Here is a 25337-nt window from a genome sequence, read left to right on the forward strand (position 1 = left end):
GATGCGAGACAAGAAAGCGAGGCCGGGAACTTAAAGTTTAACAATAGGGCTGTCATCCCGTGGCAGACGCAGGCAGCCCGATCATCGCGGCTTCTCTACACGCTGCTCGGACTTCAATGGCCTCTTCGCGGGAAAGGAAGACCGGCACCAGAACAAAACGCGCGTTTGCGCGCTGTCGCTAAAAGAGCGCCGCTGTCTTTTCACCAGTGCTCACCGTCCTTCGTTCATTCCACGCTCTCCGTACCGTCCTGCCGTTTCACTCTTCCCCACGGTCCTCGACGGCGTAGCCGTGCTCGTCGAGTGGCTCTGTCGCTGGTCTCCTGCCGTAGGCTTCGATTACCGCCTGCACCGCGGCGGGCGATTTCGCCGGAGAACATAGCAGACCGAAAACCAGCGCGATAAGACCCACCCACGCGCAGAGCGCGATCAACGAAAAACGCGCGCTCTAATTTTGTTCCATGCGGCACGTCCCCTACAGCGCCTCACAGAGCGCAGGCTTTCCGACGAAGGGAACATGCCGCACATTGTCGCTATTACTGTCGTCGCCCGTGACCTTTCAGAAAACGAGCTTAATGTTTGTCCGCTCGAAGGAGCAGCGCAGACTCGGATCGGCGGTGTTTCAAAGTCTGCTCTATCGATCAGCGACGTGAGAAGCAGGTGGGCTGGCAAGAAGTGATAACGCTTTCTATCTCTTCTATCACGTGCCCCATAACTGAGTGATTGCAACAATATAGAAAACGCTGGCACCAGAAATGTCGCCCACGATTGCGCAGCGTTGAAGATGTCGAATAAACGGAACGATTACACGAGCTAAACATCACGAAGTAAATTCACGAGTCCTATTCCCGCCATTGATTGATTGATTGATTGATTGATTGATTGATTGATTGATTGATTGATTGATTGATTGATTGATTGATTGATTGAAAACTTTATTATTCCATCGAGCTGGGGTGCCCGCCTTTTAATCTACACCCTAGGACTGCGTGCTAAGCTGCGACAGCGAAGTGTGTCGCCGCGTGCGTTTGTTCACCGATTTCACCATGAGCTATTTCTATGTCCACTGCAGGACGGAGGCCTCTACCAGCGATCCCCCGTAAACCCTGCCTTGCGCTAGCTGATTCCAAGTTGTGCCTGCAAATTTCCGCACTTCATCGCACGGTCTAATTCTATGTCGACCGAGACTGCGCTTTACTGCCCTTGGCACCCATTCTGTAACTCTAACAGACCACCGATTAACTGCCCTATGCATTACGTGGCCTTTCCGGCTCCATTACCCCCCTCTTAACGTCAGCTAGAATATTGTCTACACCCATAAATATCACCGCCTTCCATTCTTTTGACGTTAGGTGTAACATGTTTCGCTCCATCGCCCGCTGCGCAGTCCTTAACCCCTCCTCAAACTTCACCGTTAACCTCAAAGTTGCTGCCCCCCCACATGTTAGTATCGATAGAACGCAATGATTATACAATTTTCCTTTCAAGGATAGCAGTAAGCTGCCGGTCACGCTTACGCCGAGTACTTTGCACCGATTTACGTCTCTTCACTTTCTCTTTCGAACCCGTTTCCCTTTCACGCCCTTTGCAGAGTAGAAGACCAGGCATTTCGTGGTTAGCCCCTTTGCAATTGCCTTCTAGCTCCCTCTCTCGCCTCCCCAGAGCAGCGTGTCGACCCCACCGAGGGTCGCAAAGCGTTCCCGACACTGAGAGCTAGCTGCGCTAGAAAACGGTCGGCACGCAGCAAACACCAGCATGCCGCAGTGCGACGGGACCGAGCCCTTCGCGGTGCGGCGCCGCCTAGTTCTGCTAATATTAATGTTCGCTACGCAACGCAAGAAGAGCCATTTCAGCGAGAACAAACCACCCGAGCAATAGTTTCAGGGCTGATTATCTCTCAGCAAGCGGCTGTATCCTAGTGGTGGACTCAAATGACTCGGCACGTTGTTGGTTGGCGACTTAATTCCGATGTGCTCCTCAAGAACGGTAATTCCTGCAAACCTTTTCGGTGAAGCTGAGCCCTGTGTATCAGCCTGTCTACGAAATTTCACTTGGTAGGCAGCGCTGGGCCCTCGCCGTTACCGGCCACTTGCGCGCAGCTTGCAACGGATGGTGTCGACGCACACGTGTTTCCCACATTACTCCTCCGTCGCGAATCTATGCGAATCGAAGCGACGATAGGCAGGCATTTAATATTCGTGGACGTTAAATATGGAGAGTGTTTAAACTGTACACGTTAACGCACTTTTATATTTCCTGAAAAAAAAAGAAGAAGAAAGACGGGAACAGGACGAGTGCGTCCTTCCGACTGATTCCATTTAAGGCAACTCAATGGTGAATGACGCGACTTCTGTTGAACCGGAGCACCGGGGAGTGAGACCTTGAGCTCCCTTACCTCGCAACAATTCCTGCACGAGAACCTTGACTTGAGCCCTGGGGCGAGGGAGCTGAAGCCCCTCGGTGACCGGGTTACTTGCTTCGGCCATTAGGTGGTAGGTTCCAGGCGATTCGAACACGCGCTCGAAGGTGGTGCCTGGAACGCAAGGAAAGATCGGAATTATTAGTACTTTATGATAATTAGAATGAGAACAATCATGATGTTATCGTGAAATAAATAAAAAGTGAAAAAGAAAGAAGCAACACACAGTGACGCAACTGCTGATGCCAGCGGTGGAATGCGTGAGTGGGCCCTGCATAATGGGCTAAGACATCTATTTAGTTGTGTTGTGTACTCAGCATTCCATCACAGCAGTCCTGCTGCGTCAAAGGAGTCAATCAAGATACCATACGATGTAGAAAGTACAAGAGTGACAAGACAGAGATTGCAAGTGTACTACTACTTCCGCAACATTATCACAGAGTAGGAAAAAAAAGTAGGGCTACTGGATTTCCGAACTAAGCCCTGTTGCCGCAGTAGCCGAGGCTGGTGGTCGCTGAAGGAACAATGCAAGCAATCACAAAGACGTATGCGAGTATAAGACCCGTGGTTGGTGTAATCCAAGTGTGTGTGACTGGTGCGGTCAAAGCGTTCCTTGCTCGGTTCGAAGGCCCTCCGCCCGACGCTCCCTCTGCGTACCACGTAACTTAGTCCGAGATATCTTTGCCGTGAATAATGCGTCTGCTCAGGACGCATTATTAACGGGTTGTCGTGAGGCACCGCTAAACCAGGTGCCGCCCAGCCAGTTAGAAATTCTAAATTGAAAGGAGCGAGCTGTCCTCGGCGCAGTAAAGCGTATGCAAGCGCACGCTGCCTGACGCAGAGCGTATGCAGGCTACTAACATGGCAAGCCGCTTACGTCTTACCGCAACGACGGGTCCGCATTGGTGGCGTGGTCGTCATCGCTCAACATCGAGAATAAAGTTCACCGCAGAGATGCGAGTGCGGTAAGTAGACGGATTTGACTAACCATTGTGCTATAGTGTCTTCAAACGTTGTTGCGATGTTGCTCATCACGCTTCATATTTCTAAATTTCTAGGCACCCACAGCTTTCTAAAAGCAGCAACGCAGTTAGTATCTGCGAACACGTGTAGTCATCACGCATTGTTGCCCTTATAAGGCAATATTTTTTTGAATATCATATATATGAAAAATTCCGAAGCCGTTGGAAGTCAGAAGGGCCAAGGTATGGCAAGTCCACGTATACTGCACATTTTTCCCTTGCTTGTTAAACCACTATACCTCCAGCTTCCGTAGACACTGGTGCCAAAGATCCCTCTAGCAATTTTGCATGATGGGAAGCTACGGGGTAAACCACTCCTGTGGTAAAAACAAAAAAAAAAATTATCGACAAACACGCACTGAATTCAATACTGATAATCATAGAACTAGACAGGAAAGAAAAGCAGGACTAAGAATTAAACGATCAGCTAATAGAGCAAGGGAAAGCTGAGCCCAGAGTCATCTTCTTGACCACGGGACCCACCTCCGTAAGCGCATCGACGGAACTTTCACTAACCAATACAAGTCACCTGGTTGAAACGCACGCTCCGAAGTGACGCTTGGCGACTGTTCGCATAATATTATTCAATTCCCTTTTCCATCACCCTGTGACCCCCTTTGCTTTGTTTAAACTTACAGCTCGTCACTTGAATGTCAGAAAAAGAGACACGCATGATAGTAGCTGCGGACGGCGGGCGCGGCTATAAAGGCGCCTACGTCTGTCCACGCAGCTTGTTGCGTCTCAACACGGCCATATGCGTTAATTAGACGTTTGCCACGAGACGACCCACACCCATCCGTCAGCGCCTACCAAGAAGTAAACGCAGCGTTCATACCGACGGCCGACAGGTCCGCAAAAGGCACCCACCCCCACCACTACCTGACAGCCTGAACTAACTATGAAACGGGGCCAACGTCAAATGCTACCGAAGAGCAGCACCGACCGTGGTTTCCTAGGTTGCTATCCGGCCCCTGTTATGTGCGCCGAGTGAGCGAAGGCTTCGGAAAAGGGGATGCTGCGGACGGTTGCGATAGCATGGGCGTGGTATCGCAGCCGATTCGACGATTGCGATTGGCTGCGATACAGTCCTCAGATTCCCCAGTCAACTCGCCTAGGGAAGGCGACGGGATTAAAAGCGGATACTTTTCGTGCAGTAGGGCGGAGGGTGCTGATGTGAACTCAGACGCTTAACTTGCTCCTGCATGCAGTGGGCTTCCGTAACTGGAGCCGTGTAACTAATGTCAAATAAACTCTTTTTCCTTCATTCCGACCACTTGACGTATTCGTCGATAGGCTTGGTGTAATCCTTGCCCTATCGTCACCAAGAGCCGCAAAAAGCGATAACGCGATCTCGCATGTTTCACTGGGGATTTGGCGTTTCGCGTACTTCATACACTCTGCGTCGGCTCTCATCTCGGAGGGGGGGGGGGGGGATATCTGTAAGAGCCCACCTTGTGAACACGTCCATCAATTCTGCTGCTGAAGTTCTGATTGACTGGGCCGGGGTACGTGTCGGAAGGAGACAGGCGCACCCGGCCAAGCAGCACTTGAACAGCAGACGAAATGGACACGTCGACTAAGTGGACACTTACGGCGAATTCGGCAAATCGCACCGTTGCGGCCCAATGCGCCCCAATGCGCCGTTTCATCCAATCACGGTCGCACCAGAACGACCCGGTGCGATTTGCCGAATTCGCCGTTGCACAATAGCGCCCCATGTTCCGATGAGCATCGTACATAGGTGTACGAGACGGGTCGCGCATACCGGCACAGCGTCGTATCGGCAACCGATGCTCCAAACTGGGCCGAACGCGCGGGACCCGTTTCGTGTGCGCGGGGCTGCACTTGCGTAGCGACGTTCGGACGCCGCGTGCGACGACAACAACGCTCGGCACCGCACGCGCGCTTCGCGAGCGAATTGATTTAATTAACATAAGCGAACAAGCGCCCCCACGGGCACCGCACGCAGCAACAGACGTTGCTCAATGATCGCTCGCGGCGGGCCTCTTTAATTAGCCGCTGCTGAAACCTCGCGCGAGAGGGCGGAGAGAAGCGCAGCACTGAAGCGGCCACTTCACTTACGGCTTCGCAGCTGCTGCACAGCGTTCGCGGCGTCGACGCGGGAAAGCGGATTCTGCACGGAAGAACGTCGCGCGGCACGCACAAAAGAGCACGCACTACCTCGCTCTGAGATTCGCGAGAAACCTATTGACCCCGCATCGCGCCTCAAGTGGCCGAACTCGAGGTGGAGCGCGCAAGCTTCGAGTTAATAAAACGAGAGCGTCTCTTTGTTGCGACATTCAAACACGGGTACTCGATTCAAACAAGGGAGCGTATTGTTCCGTGCCGTACGGGCAATAGGCGAGTCGGCGGAGATAAATGAGGGACGGCAATGATGGAGAAGGAGAAGAGCAGGAAGATTCAGGTGGACTGTGGCTAACGCGAAGTAATGAATCTCAGTGTGTGAGGCCTTTATGTACTGTGTCGTAAAAATTTACTGGAAGCAATGGGAGCGGGATCGCACCGATGGCTGGCGATGTGCAAGGTTAGAGATGCGGACCCTCGCGGCAGCTGACAAAGGGACGAGTGTCCTCTTCCGTATCGACGGATAGGTCTTCCGCACATATTTCCAAAACTACGAATATCAAGCGCTTTGGTGTGTAAGAGAACTTGTCGATACACTTGGTACTCCCTGAAGGGCATATATTCCAAAAGGGCGCACACGAAAACGAAGATACAAGAAAGGCATTGACGGCAGCATTCATTAAGGATAGAGCAGGGGCAAAGGAAGCGGTTATAGAATTTTAACCAAGGGCAGCATATGACCTGAGATTGCAGATGCTTTCGCAATCACATCCATAACTTTCAGCAGGATGAGCTTTAAGCATATAAAAAAAAAAGACACACACGTACAGGAAGTGGGGAAGGGCGCCTGGGGATAGAAACGAAAAAAGGGGGGAGGGAGCTCCATATGAGACATCTCTAGAAATATTTCGTAGCGCACGACGTACTCATGCGCAGCTGATTTTTGTTTATAGCGACGTCGATAAAGAAACTGTCAAAAGTCTGGTTAAATCTACGTGAATATGCGAGAAATTATTCTCTTCCGAGTTTATTATACTGCGTAGCAAAGCCAGGGGCGCTATAACGTAAAACAATTCAAAACTTTTCTATTCCATTTCTGCTATCAGCCCTCCACGATTGGTCAAAAACATTTTTTCGACCACGCCCACTTCACGTGTCTGTCACGCGACGTCACGAAAACCGCGATACCTCCTCATCTGATATGACGTGTGCTCACTGATTATGCATGATTTGACAGAAAAAAGAAAAACAGTTATTTCTGATTCGACACCTTTTCGCCATTAGCCCTCGGCTATTGGTAAGAAGTTTTCGGGCTGCACCCACTTCACCTGCCTGTCTCGCGACGTCACAAAACCGCACAAACTCACCGCGTCAAAGTGACGCGTACGCGATAAAGATGAATTAATCTGCCGAACAAAACTGTATTTTCTTCGGAAGAGCCGCAGGCTGCCCCGTTCCGAAAGGAATAAAAGATGGCTGCCGCCGATCGCTGAGACGCTGGCTACTCGCACCTGCCGGAGAGCATGGGTGCACTTGAGTATAATAAAACTTCTTGCGTGGCCGTGTAACGTTTTGGAGCCTTTTCGGAACGTTTACCACCTCATTCTGCCTACTCTTCTTTGCTGAGGGTCAGTTTTAGCGTCATTCTTAAGCTTCCGTTGCATGCCGGCGTGATTTTCGACCAGCCACCACAAGCTATAAGTAAGGGAAAGCCGACTAATCACTGACGCTGGCACCACCCTCTTCATCCGGTTATCGATTTTCAGTGCACTGGCTCTGCCCCAGCGAATCCCTCTCCACTTGAGCGTTCTCCTCGCTTCTTGTCAGCCAATTAGATACGACAAGCCGCTCACTGTAGGCAATGTTATTCGTTTTTCAAGCAAACAAAAGTGTACCTCCTATGAACGTGGAGAGTGTTTGATTGGTCTGTTCAGACAACGCTGCGGGTGACCGCCCGGTGCTTGCGTCGGTGGTTACGCAAATTTGACGTCAGGAGATTGGAATAGAAACATATTGGAATAGTTTTACGTTATACGGCCCCAGCGCTGTTATCGCCCACGTGTTCATACCCTTTGCTACGATTTCTAAGGCTACCGGATTCGCTCTAAAGTCATCGTATTGAATGTAAACTAGGGGTGCGATCTTGTACGCGTTCCAAAATAGAACGGAGGCGGTTCGTTCCACCGAGCCAAATACAATTCGTCAATTTGAACCGTGCCGAACGCCATGATGTCAATTGTGACGTGATATCTGCTGTCAATCATTCCGTGTCTTCTGCTATCGGACGAACGGAACGGAACATACCGCCTATTTCATGACGTAAAGAACGAACCGCCTCCGTTCTATTTTGGAACGCGTACAAGATCGCACCCTAGGAGTGCGGCGTAAAATTTCTCAATGGCTGTTGGCGCGATGAAATATCGCTCGTGGAATCACTGAAAACCCGCATGCGCGGAAGAGGGAATGTTGTGGATTGAAACTTTATACATTTCACGGATTGTACTACTCGCACCACTTATACATCGCTGCAATTGCTTGCGCGCTTGATATCTCAAAGCACGTAATAAAGGCACTGTTACAACGAAAGCCTATAACGAGAACGCACGTTAGCTTAAGTGAAGGCGCTGTCACATACGAGTGCACAGAATGCCACTTTAAGGTAAGAATTAATTTCTATGCGCGAAACACGAAAATTCACAGTCAAGCCGTATAGGAACACCGACCGAAGCACGCCTTTCGGTTTACGCTGTTGCACCTGGTCATTTACTGTGCTCTGTAGAATTAAACAAATTCCCAGTTTAATACGAAAAATGTAAATAAATTGGCGATAAAATGGCAATACGTTAATTGATTAATTACATCAACTTTGCATTATTTATACAGTTTCTATTATTCTGTCTTCCCTTCGCCCACAAATCTTTTCAGGTTGAAAATATTTCACTCGTTCCTTTTTTATTTTGTTCGACTGCTTTCAGCCTTACATGTTACCGCCGAAGCGAACGTCTTCCTGATCTTGCTTTCGCGCTGCCATGCGTGCTTAAATTTAACCTTTTACCAGTAAACTCTTTCGCAGAATTACCTCAGTTATCTTTTTATCGCCCTCACTCAAGACGCACTCTTGGCGTTTAATGGGGAACTTGGTGAACGTAGTCGCTCAAGCCAGCATAGCGAGACAAGACATGTCATACCAGACTCTGAACACGACGCCCCAATAGTGTAGGTCCTTTCTTATGAGGCACGCGAGCATCGTGGACTGATCTGAAATGTACGATAACGCGCACGCGACCAGAATCCGAAGAACGCTGTCCAATGCACTCTAACACACTTCTAAGTAACAGGCGTCGGCCGTCGTAGACGGTATAAAAGCCGATGTCTAAACGCGTTGAACTGACGACTCCTCGCGCCCACAACTGTCACGCGCCGGCACTGGGACGAGCAAGCCACTTCCAACACCACTGCTGCAGTGACAAGCGACACAATAACCGTTGCAACCATAAACGGTGATCCTTGCTGTGATCTCAGCGAATAAATGTAGTGCTGGTCGTATGGGAGTGTCGATTAACTATGAAACGTTGCATTGTCCTGATAGAAAATAAGACGTTACTTATTGTCGTAATCGGCTTGTCCCGACCGCGTTCATCTGTGTTCATGTTGAGGCACGTGGAAAACAAGTTATTATATCACACTCTTGTTGCAATAAGCTCGCCAAGGCTCTCGAGGGCCACCATCGCCAATATAGTTCTAATTATGAGGGTCAGTTTAGAATTTATGGGTATGTTGTCACTTAGAAGTACTCAATATGGCCACACGAAGCGAGAGCTATCTTTCGTCCTCCTTTTTTTTTTGTATCATATAGTATGCTTTTCTTTTTTCTCAAAGCTTACACTCTGAGAGTCACCGCTGTTCACATATATGCAGCCTTTCAATGTCAGAACGCAGTTCAGGGACGCATTAATCAAGCACTGGAATGCCTACTAAAAGTGAAATTAATAGAAGCGGAACGCTATTCTTCATCCAAGTTGTCTTATCAGATGAAAGTGGTTTAAATTACCACACTAATGGCTGCTAGCGGCCTCGTATCACGTATTACTTACATTCCGCGCAGTAGAGAGTCACGGCATGCTCTAAACCAGGGCTCGGCGAACATATTTTGCAGTTGTATCATGATGCGATACAAGACACTCGGGAAACAAGTATTTGTGACAAAGACACACGATACCACCGCAATCAATGAATCCGATAAAATGCTTTCCATTTGTACCTTAAGATACTGCGATACATTCACAACTTTCTTATTACGGACATATATATATATATATATATATATATATATAACCTAGCAGCAAACGCGCATGCACAAAAATGTTTGCTTGGAAATTTCTTAACTCCGACCACCCTTGTATCATTTGAATGAAATGCCTGTTCGTATCTCAATATGTTTGTCTTCCTCGCTCAAAGTATAATATTTTCATTCCGAAATAACTTATTGGGGTTGCTTTAGCTGCTTAACATGAAAGCTCTTCATACGCTGCGTCGTCAGCGGTTTTTGCTTGTCACTTTTGTAATTGATGGGAGTCGCTTGCCGATCAGACAGCGGAACGCTATCTTATTACAAGAACGCCAACTCTGCACGATGACGCAAATACAGCTGCGGAGTCTTACCCTGTCCGTAAACGTATTACCGTTAACGCAATACCGGATCACCGTGCAGGTGTACAGCAGTACAGGTGTACAGCAGCAAGAACGCTGGTAGCGGCATTATTTTTTTTTTTCGCATCGTGTATGCAGAGAGCATATACAGCTGCAACGGCTGTGCCACGTAACTCCGCTCCGCCAATTGGGACGCGCAGGCCTCATCGTCTGCCCTGGCTTAATGGCTCTACCGGAAAGATAAAAAAATACCGCTGCCTTTAGTTTTATTTATTCAGTTGGCTTAGTGGCAGCAGTATCAGCTTGAAAAGCAGAGTTTAGTCAACGTTTATAGTTTCGCACGATGACGTTGCGATAGCAGCATATTGTCATCATCATCATCATCATCAGCCTGGTTACGCCCACTGCAGGGCAAAGGCCTCTCCCATACTTCTCCAACTACCCCGGTCATGTACTAATTGTGGCCATGTTGTCCCTGCAAACTTCTTAATCTCATCCGCCCACCTAACTTTCTGCCGCCCCCTGCTACGCTTCCCTTCCCTTGGAATCCAGTCCGTAACCCTTAATGACTATCGGTTATCTTCCCTCCTCATTATACGTCCGGTCCCATGTTAAGGTAAATGATACTTTCTATCGTGTATACAGACACTGATACACGTCTTGCAAGACGTATCGTGATACAGATACAAGATACCAAAAGGGTATCTAAGATAGCGTCCGAGATAGTATCCGACACACACGCATCCTCGATACTGCGCAGCACTGCTCCAAACTCACCTCACGAATCGCCGCGACTCACCGTCGCATCGGGCGCACAGCGGCCGCTCGTGTACGGGCGGAACCTTTCAATTTTCCCTCCATTAATAATGCAGCACCAGCGAACTTGGTCGTGCCTAAACAAGGCGACGGCGCAATGCCCCCCCCCCCCCCCCCCCGCCCCTTTTTTTTTATACCAGCGCGCAAAAGAACACCACAAGGCAACAGAGCCCAGCCGGGGAGAATCTGCAACCCCTTCCCTCTGCTGCGAAATGCAACTGCGATTGACTTCTCCCCGGTGTTGCCGTGCCGGCAGCGTGCCACGCTCAGCCTTCGCCCACCCGAGCGCGCATTTTGGGGCTCGAGCCCGCCCTGGTGAACGCGGCCTGCTCCGGGCGCACGTCGCTGGCGCGAGTGAGGCGCTCCTCGCGGATGCGAAGGAAGCGGCGGCGCGGAATTGGACCGTTAGCCCGCGCAAGAAGATTGCGTGCCCGGGAATCCAATACGGCATCGGGGCCCACGCCGAAGCGCGCGATGGCGCAGAGGGGAGAACAAGCATCGACGTTCTATAAATACGTACGAAGCAGCTCGCGCTCCCTCGTCCCACGGCACACTGTTTCAAACCCGAGCTCGCGCTGGCGTGCCTGCCTGCGCGGCAAGAAGCGATGCCGCGATACGCCGATTGGGAAGGCTATACGTAATGCACTGCCGCCGGCACTTCGGTCGCTGGGCGGGCGCTTCGGAGGCTGCTTAGAACAGAAGAGTTGTCAGTCTATTTGGTAACGCAGCGCAAGCCAGTGTAGTGACATTGCCAACGTTGACCACATATCGAGAACGACAGTGTACTGCCTTCTGTGGGGTTTTCTACTGGACGTCCGAAAAAGACACGGCCTTGACATTTGAAATTCTGCTTGCGACGGTGCAACGATCACTACAGGAGATGCCGAAAGATGTCCACCACAGGCTTGAAGAGATGTCTACTGACGACGACGCTGCATATTGATAATCAACACTGGGTGGAGTTATCTGTGCAATCTACTAGGTAGTGGACGTCTGCAGCTCCTGGAGTTTGTGAGCATTGTTCTCGTACGCCCGCCCTTTAAGGCCACCCCACAGACGTTATCAGACCAACTACAGGTCACGCGCTTTCATATTACACGTGAGCCTGCGATAACATAAGAAGCCCACAAACAAACACACCAAGCATAACACAGGGGAAATTACTTGTACTTACTAACTGAATTAAAGAAATTGTAAGCTAATGGAAATGAAAGCGGATGAAAAAACAACTTGCCGTGGGCGCGGAACGATTGCACGTCTTCGCGTTACCCGTGCGATGCTCTACCAATTGACCTACCGCGGCTCGGTATCTCGAGTGGTAGATCATCGCACGCGTGTTGCGGAGACGTGGAATCGTTCCTCACCTGCGGAAAGTTGTTTTTTCATCCGCTTTCATTTCCATTAGCTAACAATTTCTTTAATTCAGTTAGTAAGTACAAGTAATTTCCCCTGTGTTATGCTTGGTGTGTTTGTTAGCTTCTTATGCTATGACTAATAAATATCGGGCCCCTCGGTTAACCCCCTTTTTTCTAGTGAGCCTGCGATGCCACTCACAATTTTTATCACATGTTTGTTCATTTTCTCACTGGACATTACCTTTCGGACAACTAAGTAGCCTTTTCTGTCTTTTGATGGTTCCATGTGACGTTTTCAGAGACAGCCGAGTGTAGCGGTTGGAAAGCGCGAAGTCACTGTTTCCAGCCGAATCAACCTTTACTGAAAACCGCCAAGGCGCTGCCGAACATTAACGAGAGTAGCTCATGGCCACGTGAAGAAAGTTTGGCTCATCTACGTTGACGAATAAAAGGATAAAGGAGTGGATGTTTCATCAGAGTGTTGGTGGTGGTAGAAGCGTGTCTATTTAAAACTGACATACTGGCCTCCAGGCCAGAGTTGGTAAAATCTACAGGAATCCCTCTGGGGCGTCGCTAGAGGTAGCGACTAAAATCGACGCTACGCCCTGTACCGCCTCCTGCACCGGCCGATAGGTGAGGTGTCTTGTCGCTGGGTGCCAGACGAGAAACGAAGGCACGTGGCGCCGGTCGAAGTGTCCTAATCACACTGGCGTCGTCCTTAACACATAGCCGTAGCCACAGCAAGGACGAAGAAGCCGAACAATCAAGCACTCACCGGTGTTCCTGGCACGTAGCCGCCGAGCCGGCGCCTCGGCGGGTTCGCTGGCCGAGCGCAGTTCCCAGGCGACGGTGGCGTTGGCGCCCCGACGCAGCGCGGCCCGGAACGAGCCGCTGCGGCCGGCCGCGACCACGGCGTACTCGCTCGGCTCGAGCGTCAGGCCCTCGGCGGGGCTGCCCACGTACACGGGCCGATCGATGAGCCTGGTCACGCTGCCCAGCGGGTTGCTGGCCGTCACCGACACCGAGAAACGTCCTCCTGCGGAGACGCCCCCAGAGGAGCACGACACCGAGGCATCATCTTCTCTGCGGCGCTAACTCGCTTTGCATCGACCTCGAGCGGGCCGCCACAAAGGCATGGGGGAACAAGAAAGACAGAGCCTGCCTTTTCGGCCGCGTTCGCCTCCGCCCGCTGTCATGCAGCGGCGCGCGCAGTTTCGCGGATCGCGAGACGCAGTTACGGTCACCGGGATGCGAGGAGAACGAGGCAACGGAGCGACGCGCCTCGCGGTGTGATCTGTGCCCCTACAGCTGGGGTGGCGAGACTCTTAATTTTCACTCGTAACTGCCAGTTCGTGGGTCCTGGATTGCATAATAAATATAGACATGCCCTAAAGAGCCAAGCACGCCCATCTAGGCCGCTGCAATTTCATTTCCCCTTGTTTCTATAAGGTGCCGTTTGCGTTTCGCAGCTGTCCGCGATAAACCTGCTGCCCCCGCGCAGCAAGAGACAGCGCTTCGAGCTCGCAACAGAAAGGGGAAGAGAAAGTTGCCATCAGTAAAGCAAAGCCGCGGTAAATGACTGTCTCTCACAACGGTGGTCACCTCGACCGCAGTTACTGGGAAAGCAAGTGGGGAAAAGGAAATAAGCATTTGGGTGACGACAGGACCGACAGGGAGGCTCCGAGAGGGATGCTTACCTCATGGCCTACGGGGTGAGCAGCCTTCGGCCCCTTCCGTGCATTGCTCTACACTTTCAAAGACTGCTAGGCATCTGAAGCGTAACTTTGTCGCACAACGATATTCGTCATAATTCAATCTTGTGTTCATTACTCTACGGTGAAAACCTTATATGGCTCGTGGGTCGAAAAATCCTGTCTCCGGCGTTATGGCACCAAAATTCATGGCACCAAAATACACAGGGAGTAGAACCCACGATCTTTGGTGTTAATTAGGGCGAATTAGGCCATCAATTTTTAACAAAGCGCGAAGCAGAGACGAAGAAAAAGTGTCAGCACGACCTGTGATGTTAATTAAGGCAATATATATTAAGATACAGTTAATTAGGATAGAGTTTATTAATGTACTCGAGCCCGCGACCTTTAGTGGGAATCGAAGCCAGTTGGAGGTACGGGCGAACCGGCGATATCTGCAAGTTGGATTCCAATTGACATGGTGAGGGCCGAGTGTCGAATACATGATGTATGGTAGGAGTCGAACGCTCGATCTTTGGTGTTAATTAAGGCAAAGTTAATTTTAAGGTACGCGAACCCACCACCCAACACGGAGATATAGGTCGAACCGGCCATATCTCCAAGTTGAATTCCAATTGAAATTGTGAAGGTCACGAGTCGAAACCAGCACCTTGGGAGTTAATTAAGGCAAAGTTAATCAAGGCACAGGTAATTACGACTCTTGAACCCACCAGCTTTGGTGGAAGTCGAACCCACGACCATGGGTGTAAATTAGGGCAAAGTTAATTAATACATACTTAATTAAGACATTCTAGCCCATGACCTATGGTGGGACAAAACAAGTAATAGGAAGCAACAGCGCGTTCTAATTAAAATGTGAAGTAATATAATGAATGCCTCGTGAGCGCGCAGGCTTTTGCCTTCATACTTTTTAGCGTAAGCTAAAGTGACTGTCAGCTCTCTTTGGTTTAACGACGTGCGCGCGGTAGTTTCTGGTGAGCATAGCTTTCCATTTAGTACACATTCTTCTCTTTCTCGGTCTCATGTATCCAGACAATCAATCGATGGACACGACCATACGGGTGAGAGTGTTTGAGCTCCCACGGTAACGACGTCTCCAATATTATTCCGTAGATAAATGTTTAATATCCTGACAATGTTTGGAGGTCCGTGGAACACGTTATGTGTGATTGGCAGTCGTTAGTTGTCTGACAATATCCGAAGGTAGCACCAAACTTGCACCGCGACTTGAACTTTCCTTTTTTCGCATCTTTAAAAGGAAAGAAAACAACATTCAGACTTCAACATTAACCTGCGGGGCATTCTAGGCTCGGGGAAAAGCAGCGCGGGCTCACGTCAGCCATGCTAACATCTACAGCATTTCCAAAAAGCCACCGTCTCTTCTTTCTCTCAGGCTGACTTCATTTCATCCCATATCACGTCACTTCGCTCTTTGAGCCAGCATTCCGCGGTCCATGAACGACACGATGTAATTGTCGCGATATCCGTCGGACAGAACACTCGTGCTTTCGCTAAACAGCAGCAGCGCGCGCACAACCGCAACGCTGGACCTTTGCAGAATACTAAATAGGTGCGCACTTATTCGCAACTCCTCCGTGAGATCCACGTGGGACAAGCTTGTAATGCGTTCCCTGTTCGCAAGTAGAGTCACGTACATTTCCATCACGTTACAGATTAAGGAAGTTAAAGGAGTGTACTACTAGTGTATTAATATTCTTGATGCTTTTCTGTACGTTTCCTACGGCAAACCGCGTATCGACCGTCGCAAGCACTCGCGATAAAAGTGAACGTCGCAGACAACAAGTCGACGCCAGATATCACTCCAGTTAAGCGACAGGGCGTGCCCGCGACGGCACTGAACAACTACGGTGCGGGGGCGGAGAGAAGCACAAACCACGCAACGATCATTCCGCCGCTAGAGAGAATCCTCTGTCCTCCCCGTCGACACGGGCCTCGTGCGACGTCAGTCAGCGCCCAGGACCTCAGCATCGGCTCGGCACTTTCACGGCCCCTCTGCAAAAGCTAAGTCAGCGAACGCGTAACTGCCTCCCGAAATCGCGTTACGAGATCCGTCCGAGCGGGAAGCGCAAAACAACTACGCGAAACGACCGAGGTTTGGGAAATGCGGTCGCGCTCGTGAAATATGTAAGCCACTTACAGCGACAGAAAGGAGGAGAGGCAAGGCGAAACGTTGCCGAGAAGGGAAGAAGAATGAGCGACGATTACGCGAGCACAAAGAGGCCGCGGAAGTGATGACGAAGGCGAGACGTGTCCTCAGTTCGAGCCCGCCGAGGCTGGCCGTTCGGCGCAGCCGATATAAATCAGCTCGCCGATAGAGATGCGCGCGAACGGGCCATTATTTCCGCGCCTTAGCACCGCCCGTCCCTCCCAGGGAACAAAGCGTCCTACCAATCACTCGCGGCCGTTGCTTAGGGAAGAAGCAAAGGAAGCACCGGGGGAGGAGGCGGCAAAATGTAAACGCAGCGTGAGGCCGCAGCACGGCGACGATCCGCTTCGACCACGCAGTCGAGAGCGCTCGATCAGTCCTCTCGACGGCGCGTAAATGATACGAACGACCGCAAACGCCGCGGGCGAGTTGCCGGAACGTACAGTATACCAACGGTGCGTGCGCCTGCGGGCACAGTTCTCCTGACCCTAGCACGTACGAACGTAATCCCTCTTGACGAAAAAGGACAAAGAAAACAGAAACGACTGGCCACACCGGCCGCGAGAAACAGCGTCAGATACGTGACGCCGGTGACAGTGTCCCCTCACATCAGCCCGTTCTCTTCATCGGCGCTCCTCAATCTTCCCGGACCCTCATCACCGCCGTCGCGCCGGATAACCTCCCGGAGGGAAGACGGGGCAACGTTTCGCACCCTCGCGTTTACGGGCCAGCAAAACTGGGAGCAGACGTCGCAAACGAAGGCAAGAGAGATGGAGAAAGGCACCACCACTCGGCGTTCCGAGGAGTCCCGAGAGATCGCCCTCAGCTGGTCGACGAGAAGAGCTGGCCGCTCGCTTTCTCTCTTTGTCTTTATGGCTGGAAAGCAGCGACCACGCAAGGGGGCTGCGGCCAACGGAGGAGGAGGCGAAGTGCCCGCCGCATTAACGCCAAATGGGCACGCGAGGACCATCCGTTTCGGAACGGCGGTATAGGGGGGACGGCGAAGCGGGGCTGCCTCCGCGGTGGCGGCGACTCGGGCAATAAGAGACCGGCGGTAACGACGGCGGGCGCACGGCCGGCTCGTGCCCCGTCGTTCACTCCGCCGTTCGCGCTGGCCTCTCTCCTCGGTCGGCATCGCCCGAGGAGCGATGGCCGCTCCTCGGCCGGACGACGCGCGCTCGGATTCCCGAGGAGGAAGGACGGCGAGCGCAATCACTCCCCCGGCTACTCGAGGGGCGCCTTTGTCAACGCGGCCGCGTCGTCTCTTCCGGCCGACGACCACGGGCGACCGCACTCGGACGGCACGTATAGAAGTCGCCAGTGCGTGCGTCTACGGGGCGAGCTGTTTCTGCCGACGGACGTCGCCTCGGCCGGCTCTTTTGCTTTCCCGCTTTTCTCTCGCTTGTCTGTCGCGTGGGGACGTGCGCGGCTTCGTAACATGCGGAACGATGTCGCCCGGTCCAGACTTGCTTGCCTCTCGTTAGCGTTCTTCCGCAAAGACGGAGCGCTCAGACGCGAGTCTAAATTTCTGACGTTATACTTTACGAGAGTTCTAACGTAACCATCGTGTTATTTTTCTGTAACCTTAAACAACGGAAACATCCGCTTGAGCTTAAACGAGTGTAATATGAGCGGATCATACGTAACTCCGGCGACAGGTGTCATCTTAGAGCACGTAACACAGAACGAACGGCACTGATGTGCGTATTGCGTTAGTAAACTTAATAACGAATAACCTAAACATATATGCCTGCTATCATTATTTAAAGTCAACAGCGCCAGTTGCATATAGAATGTGCAACCTCTATAAGGGATACCCTGTTTCGAGAGTTCAGACAAATATACACGAGAACGTCGAAAACACGGACTGGACCGACGTACCGACCAACCACCCAGTATTTACTGAGTGAACGCTCACGATTTCGCAGCCGGCGAATGCGTTCTACCTTTCCCACGGCTTCGCCCGTTTCACGTGCCTTCCCCGAGGAATAAATCAGTTGCTGTGAACACAGCTAACTAAATCTTTCAACTTACAAGTTGCCAACACGGCTTGACAAATTAATTCTACAAAAATGAATAAGAATATGAGACCGAGAACAGGCAGAACTAAACGGCCCAGCAGGCAAAGGAGAATGTCCGTTTCGGAGTCCTTGCGCCCTAAGAAATTGCGCGTACTTAAGCTGTGGAAAAGTGATAAGCGACGGTAACGACTGAAGCAAAGGCACTTCCCATACAAGTACACCCATCGCAGTAGGCGGAAGCATAGTGCAAAGAGTACGCTCTGCACACCCGATTCTATAATTGCATGTTAAAATGCGTAAGCATTTCTGTGCTTACCCAACGAGAAAACCGTCCGTCCCACCGCCCCTCCATAAGAGAACGGCTTTCGAGATGGCGTCCGCAGCAGCAAGCGAATTCAACTTCGCGTTGCCTCTAGCTTCAACGCCAACGAAGCGGTGAGAATAGCGCTCGCGGCGCAGATCGCTTTCAAGATACGGGCTCGCGCGTCTATATTCAACGCTAAGTAAGCGACGAGAACACAGCGCGCGAAGCTATCAGCAGTCGGCACTCTTTGTCGGCATCGCAGATCGCTTTCAATGTGCGGCCCGCGCGGCGGTGCCATACGAAGCCGCCGCCTCAGTACGTTTGGTCACGGTTCATAATGGTTCGACGCAGATGGATAAGGCGGTAAAGAGCGATAACGGCCTATAGCGATCGGAACGTCATCAGCGCACCTGGTGCCGCCACCTGCCGTACTTTCCTTGCATCCTCAATGCGCCTTGCGCCGACGTCAGCACCAGTTCGTGTCGCCGCCGCACTGTCGTTTGTAGTTGCCTTATCAAGTTTCATAACATTGATAATGACACCGGGCTGCGTGGATATGAGCAAGTGGTACAATGCTTCCGCATACTTAGACAACTCCCAGAAAAGTTACCGCGCGATCTCTTTCTTTGTTTTTAGTGCGGTCCGCTTTCGTAGCTGCATGATTATTACAGCGATCGTTAAAGGTAGTAGCATTGAAACTGTTGACACCTTGGACGTACGTCTACGACGACTTTCAGTCTCTAGAATAGTTCTAAATGTCTGGGGCGCTAAAAGAATTGACTCAATTGCAGAGGAAGCAAATAATGCAAGAAATGCTCCGCATATGCATAAAAATATGTTGCTTGTCGCAGTCAGACCAGAGAATATTCCCTGCAAAGAACAACGGTAACGAGTTGGGCCGCCACCTTAATTGTGTGCTACTGCCACTGGGCCTTCGTCTTGCTATCATTTTCTTTTAATAACCACACCCAACGCAACCACGGTAATACTTAAATCCCGAACACTTGCGAATATCTTGTTTCATCGGGGAATAAATGCAGCTTTTATTGCTTTATTTATTTTTTCTGGGGGGGGGGGGAAGGGTGTACTATTTCTACAGCCCCCGGGCATGTCATAATAGTCCCTCTTTGATGGCGCATAGTATTAACGATAGCTTGGAGTATGGCCTTCTCGAAGCACATATTCGACCTCTCGAACATTGAATAAAACCATTCGCCTTTCGGTAGCAATAAGGAAGATATCGCACTCTCGGACCTGCCGTAATGACAATGGGGAGCGGACGGAACTTGACTTTCGCTTTGCGCACGCTTGCGTTGTGCACAGAACACACAGATGCACTGCTGCCCAGTGCACAGATACGCATCCCTTATCCGACCGAACAATCCATAGTTTCTCGATATGAACAGGCGCGTCTCGTCCACTCTACTCCCCGAGGACACTCCCATCGGAGAGCCGCCGCTGTTACAAGGCGGGATAAGAATGGCGAACGTGAGCGGAATCATTAGCCTCGTCCGCGCGCAAAGCCACTGTCCACACGGACCTCGGTGAAACAAAGGACGCGATACAAGATGGACACTGCTCTCCCCCTCCCCTTGCACTCCTTGTTCCATCGCGTTACCCTCTTCCTCTTCATGTTAGCCAGCTGTGAGGGAGAAGAGACACTCACCGCGCTTGTAGTGATGGGTCACGACGGCCGAGGCAGCGGTGTGCGCCATCGATCCGATGCCTTGCCTGGTGGCCGGCTCCACGCGCTGACTGCTGCCGTCACCGAAATGGAAGACGAACACCACGTCCGAGCCCCGGGCAACGTGGGCGCCGAACTGGACGCCACTCGAACGACAATCGCGCGGCTGCTTTTGATGCTGCGGCGGCGGCGGCGAAGACGATTGGCGCTTCTGTTCTCGCCAGAGCCTCGGTAGCACTTCGTCGTCCGGACTTCGCACCGACAAGCCCTCTTGAACCGTTGGCGACAGCCGGTGGACGTCGTGACGTTTTCTTGCAGTCCCCCGGTTCACTTGGCGAGGCGCACGCTCAGGTAGGAGCACGCGCGGGGCACTTGTTATCGCGGTACTACGGTCACCTTGGACTTCCTCCTCCGCTCCCGGAAGGGAGGCTTCCAGATTCCGCGAGGTGCGTTCATTCCGGGAGATGGCAGACGGTAATGTCACCGACCGATGTAGATACCTCGCCGCGGACTCTTCTTCTAGGTGAACAGCGTGAGTGTGTCCGCCAGGTCTTGAGCGTATCGTCTCCGAAGGATGCCCGCAGTCCCGAAGACAAGGCTCGCCGGTTCCACGACGACCGGTAATGCCCGTGGAGGAAGGCGTCGTCGGCAAGCTGGGGGTTCCTTCATTTTCGGAATCGCCACTCTTGCGGCAAGGCGGCAGCAGAACCGCGTAGCGGCCTCCCATGACGTCGGCGGCGAGGCCGTCGATGGCTTCCACCACTCTCAACGGCCGCCCGACGTGGGCCGCGCGATGGGCGCCATTGCGCGACAGCAGCCCGTTGGAGGCGGACACGCTGACGTTGTACGTGCCCGGAACGCTGAACCGGTGACGTGCGACGCTGGTTCTTCCTCGGCTGCGGGGGGAAGTAGAGAATTGAGAACTATCGCGCTTATTCGATTGTCTTGTGTAACCATACTAAATCGTGGTGCGCTTCGTAAACAGCGAGCCCAAGACATGCAAATGCGCTTCGCAACGTTGGTGTCACGTGCTGCGCTGTTTTCGAATAGTAAAGGGAAATAACACGGCTCCATTCTGTCTTAATATCTCCTCCGATGTTCTTACGAACGCCATCGGTCTTATGTCCCATTTCAGAACCACGGAAGTGGAACACACGTGGAAAGCCCACCTGGCGTACTTCTGGCACGGCGGGTGTCTCCGCATCACTTTTACGCCGCGCGTTTCGTATTCATGCTGTAATTCAGGTTCAAATACATTCTGTATGTTTTGACCTGCGATCACACAGAAGGCCATCCACCCGCTACTGCAGAGTCGGCCTCGTGCGGCACAAAGGAGACGCGGCCACTGATGTATGCCTTTCGCGTAGGTTGCTTCCCTAATTGTAAGTAATCGCGTCTTTACTTGTGCGTCTAATTTCCGCGTGTTGAGTTTGTTGCAGCTGCAAGAAGAGCGAAGACTACGTGACGAGTTCGAAAACTGCAAACAAACAACGGATCTTCGAATTGATTTCCAGATTTTGTAACTGTTCAGGAAATATCAATCTGCTACTTCGATCCCCGCTACGTCCAATAGAATATCAATACTCGGCGAATGACTGAATGCGCTTCGCTATAGTATTTCAGCTGAAACGAGGTGCCTCAACACCGAGGGACATTTTAAAACTGAGGCAACCCGAGAGACATAGCCCGATCAGAAGCATGACAGTCATTTTTTTTGTTTTTTTTTTGTTTACCGACCAGAACGCTCTGCGGCATAAACGTGTGCTTAAATAAAAGCGTGGAGGCTCTCCTCACTTTACGAGTAAAAAACCTGTCCGCTACACCTTCGGCGCATAGTTTCTAGGCTCGTAACGACAGAATGCGGCTTACGTTTCCACGGTTGCTGGTTCGTTGATCGATCTTTCATCAGCGATTCTCCAGCGAAAAGTCAGTCCCGTGCCAGATATCAGCTCGGCCTCGAGCTCCACGGTCTCGCCGAGCGGCACCAGAGGAAAGGACGCGGGCCTGCGTACCGTCAGCCTCAGACCGGAGACGGGTTCTTCCACGACGGCGACGGCAAAGCGAGTTACGGTGCCGGCGCGGTTCGTGCAGCTGCAATCAGGGGTAAAGTTGATAAAAAGAAAAAGAAAACGACACTGTCAGGGTAAGGACGCTAGAACACTAATACTCTCGAGCTCTGGTAAACAAGGCGGTGATCTCACTACAACGCTAAAGTAAAACAGCAACTATGGGAAAATGATGTCTGCCTGTTCGACGTTCCGACAAGTGCACTTGTGTTCTTCAAGGCCTTGAAAAAAGACTAGAGCACTTGTCGAAACGTTGGCTCCCGCATTTACCTTGTTCTCGTTTTGCTCATCCCTTTTGAATTTCTGTTCCCCTGCCTTGCGTTTTCCCTGCCTGCCTATTCATTTATTCATTTTTGGAACAATTTGCCAATACCACTGAAACTATCGTGATCTTTTCCTATTTTCGAAAACAACTCTAAATTATTTATTTTAGATGGCTAATTTTTGTTATAGCCTATTGAAATTAGTATTTCTCCTTATTACTTATAACAGATTACGTCTCCTAAGTGATTTGGAATTTCCTTCAACACGTTTTTGCCGTTTGCACGCATATTTTATTGCTGCGCATACATTTGTTTATATTTATTAGAGAGCTCCGTATTTCTCCTCAACGTTTTGTTTTCGTGCATTGGTGATCTACACTGACTTGGTCGGTCTTCTAGTTGTGTGCTTACGTATTATTTTTACGTTTTAATGTTGACTTTACTGTTTGCAGATTTATCACCGTTTTACTAAGTAACGGTGAGCGGTGCAGCGGTGGCGTAGAGGTAGAGTATCCACCTCGCTTGCAAGAAGACCGTGGTTCGAATCCCAGGGCCGCGAAATTTTCCACCAGACTTAAAAAAAAAGAAATCCACGTGTTGATAAAATTGTATAAACAGGCCTGGAGCGCGGCCTGATCCCGGTGACTAGAACCAGTAACGCACTCGCTCACCAGAGCCGGATTGGCCACCCTGGTGCAGTACTTGGCCACAACCTCCTATACGAATACAACAATCAAACCACGACCCTCAGTCCCCAGCAGCTGCGAATCAACTGACCACGGCGGCGGTGAGACCTGTGACGCAGCAGAGGGGGCTAAGAATACCTGGGTCCGAACAGGCCGCCATTGGAATCTGAATCTGGCAACGTTTAAAGCTAGAACGTTATCCAGTGAGGCGAGTCTAGCAGTGCTATTGGAGGAATTAGAGGGCAGCAAATGGCATAAAGATGGTCGTTAAGGGTTAGGGACTGGATTCCAAGGGAAGGGAAGCGCAGCAGGGGGCGGCAGGAAGTTAGGTGGGCGGATGAGATTAAGAAGCTTGCAGGGACAACATTGCCACAATTAGTACATGACTGGGGTAGTTGGAAAAGTATGGGAGAGGCCTTTGCCCTGCAGTGGGCATAACCAGGCTGATGATGATGATAACTAAATAACAGAGTGTCCCGTTACAGTCGTTGACTGTAGCACCGTTGTCAATACGTAATTATGCTACCTTGTTTTAACTTTTCAGGGGAGTGTAATGAACATTCTGGCAGTGAATGTTCACTATATATGATGTAGCTATAACGAAATTGCAACCGCTTATAGTGGAGGGCAGTCAATAGTGTTTGACGTCCCGTGTGACACAGGGACTCCGAGATACGCCGCAATGGAGAGCTCCGGATTAATATCGACCACCTTGGATTCTTTACCGGGCGCCCAAAGCTAAGCACGCGAGCGCGTTCGCATTTCGCCTCCAATGGAAGGCGGCCACCAAGGCCGGCGATCGAAACCCCGACCTCGTGCTTCGGCAGCAAGAGGCAGCCACTGAGTCGTCACCACGTAACTCGGCCAGCGGCGTTCTCGGTGTATCTCATTATTTCGCTTTATCCGCGGACAAAAAGTAACGTAAGAGGAACGCGCACGTTCCTCTTACGTCGTATTCTCTTTGACATAACTCTGCACCAACTCATGCTATAATAATGGCTGAAGGAAGTGGCCAACGCTCCCCTCTCTTAAAGCCCCCCGCGCCCCATTTAAAAAAAAAAGAAAAAGAACGAAGTTAAACGAAACCCTGAGCTCAATACGCCTGCGATATTGTGACAGGAATAGCAAAGAGATTTTCAATTTGGTCATCCGCACAGTCACGCTTGCATAAGCATGGGTGTCAGGTGTCCCGCAACCAGTGCAAGATGGGTTACGCATTCGAGGGAACAGAAAACCACGTGATACGCTTACATTACGACAAAGGCGGCCGTTTCTAATCAAGGTATCGCTTTAAATGCGCTCGAAATTAGACGGCAGCGCTATAAGAAATAGGGCATTTTTTAATAATAAGTCGGCGTGCATTAGTTACGAAACTCGGCAGATTGCCCGGGGTTCGAGTGGCTAAACTCGAGCCCCGGGCAATCTGCGCGGAATACGTAACGTTTATATTCGGCCTCGGGCGTGCGCACCGCTTAGTGCGTTCGCTCGAACTGCTTCTCTGTTTCGCTCGAACTGCTGTTTCTCGCGAGGAATAGTTTTCGTCAAATTAATGGGCATATCCTAAAAAATTGCATCAATCATAAACCTTGTTCCCATCATTTTGCAGTGCAACGCAGTCATTCGAAGAATTTGTGACATGATACAAAACGCTGTTATCTGGGCATGAGATTATGTGAGATGATATGCCATTGCATATGCAGTTCATGTATAACAAAGAGAAAAAGTGGTCCTAAAATCAAGGCCTCGGGAAGCGCCAATTGATGCAACACTATTCAACGAAATACTACGACGTCTCAGGTTAAAGTATTCTGTCACCCATTTAACGACATAATTGTTTGTATTACACCTTCTGAATTTCTCAAGCAGTAGTGAATTAAGAACAACATTAAAAGCTTTATTTTTTTTATGCGAAGCATATTACGAGAGCTCAACCCAGCTCCTCAGGCGCGGCGGTGTCGCCTTGAAACCACGTGACACCGTGACGTCACGACAGAGGAGAAGTGGCTTTGGCTCAACTCTTGCAAGACGCGCTGGGTGGGAATCGAAGCAGGGTCTCCGCAGTGTGGGACGGAGACGCTACCACTGAGCCA

At 50.9% G+C, this 25337-nt stretch overlaps 1 protein-coding gene across 4 annotated transcripts in view; it reads right to left on the reverse strand.

Annotated features, from left to right (window-relative positions):
* The window catches only part of LOC135908902 (uncharacterized), a 636710-nt gene that overhangs the window by 159316 nt on the left and 452057 nt on the right, over positions 1-25337 (reverse strand). For all 4 annotated transcript variants that reach the window (XM_070532480.1, XM_070532479.1, XM_070532481.1 and 1 more), the window contains 4 exons: positions 22102-22323; positions 20215-21128; positions 13120-13380; positions 2393-2530 (listed from right to left, as the gene is read on the reverse strand). In XM_070532480.1, the coding sequence (XP_070388581.1) occupies positions 2393-2530; positions 13120-13380; positions 20215-21128; positions 22102-22323 (1535 nt within the window). The remainder of the gene's footprint in view (positions 1-2392; positions 2531-13119; positions 13381-20214; positions 21129-22101; positions 22324-25337) is intronic.

Source organism: Dermacentor albipictus, chromosome 1, assembly GCF_038994185.2.
Source record: "Dermacentor albipictus isolate Rhodes 1998 colony chromosome 1, USDA_Dalb.pri_finalv2, whole genome shotgun sequence".
NCBI lineage: Eukaryota > Metazoa > Arthropoda > Arachnida > Ixodida > Ixodidae > Dermacentor > Dermacentor albipictus.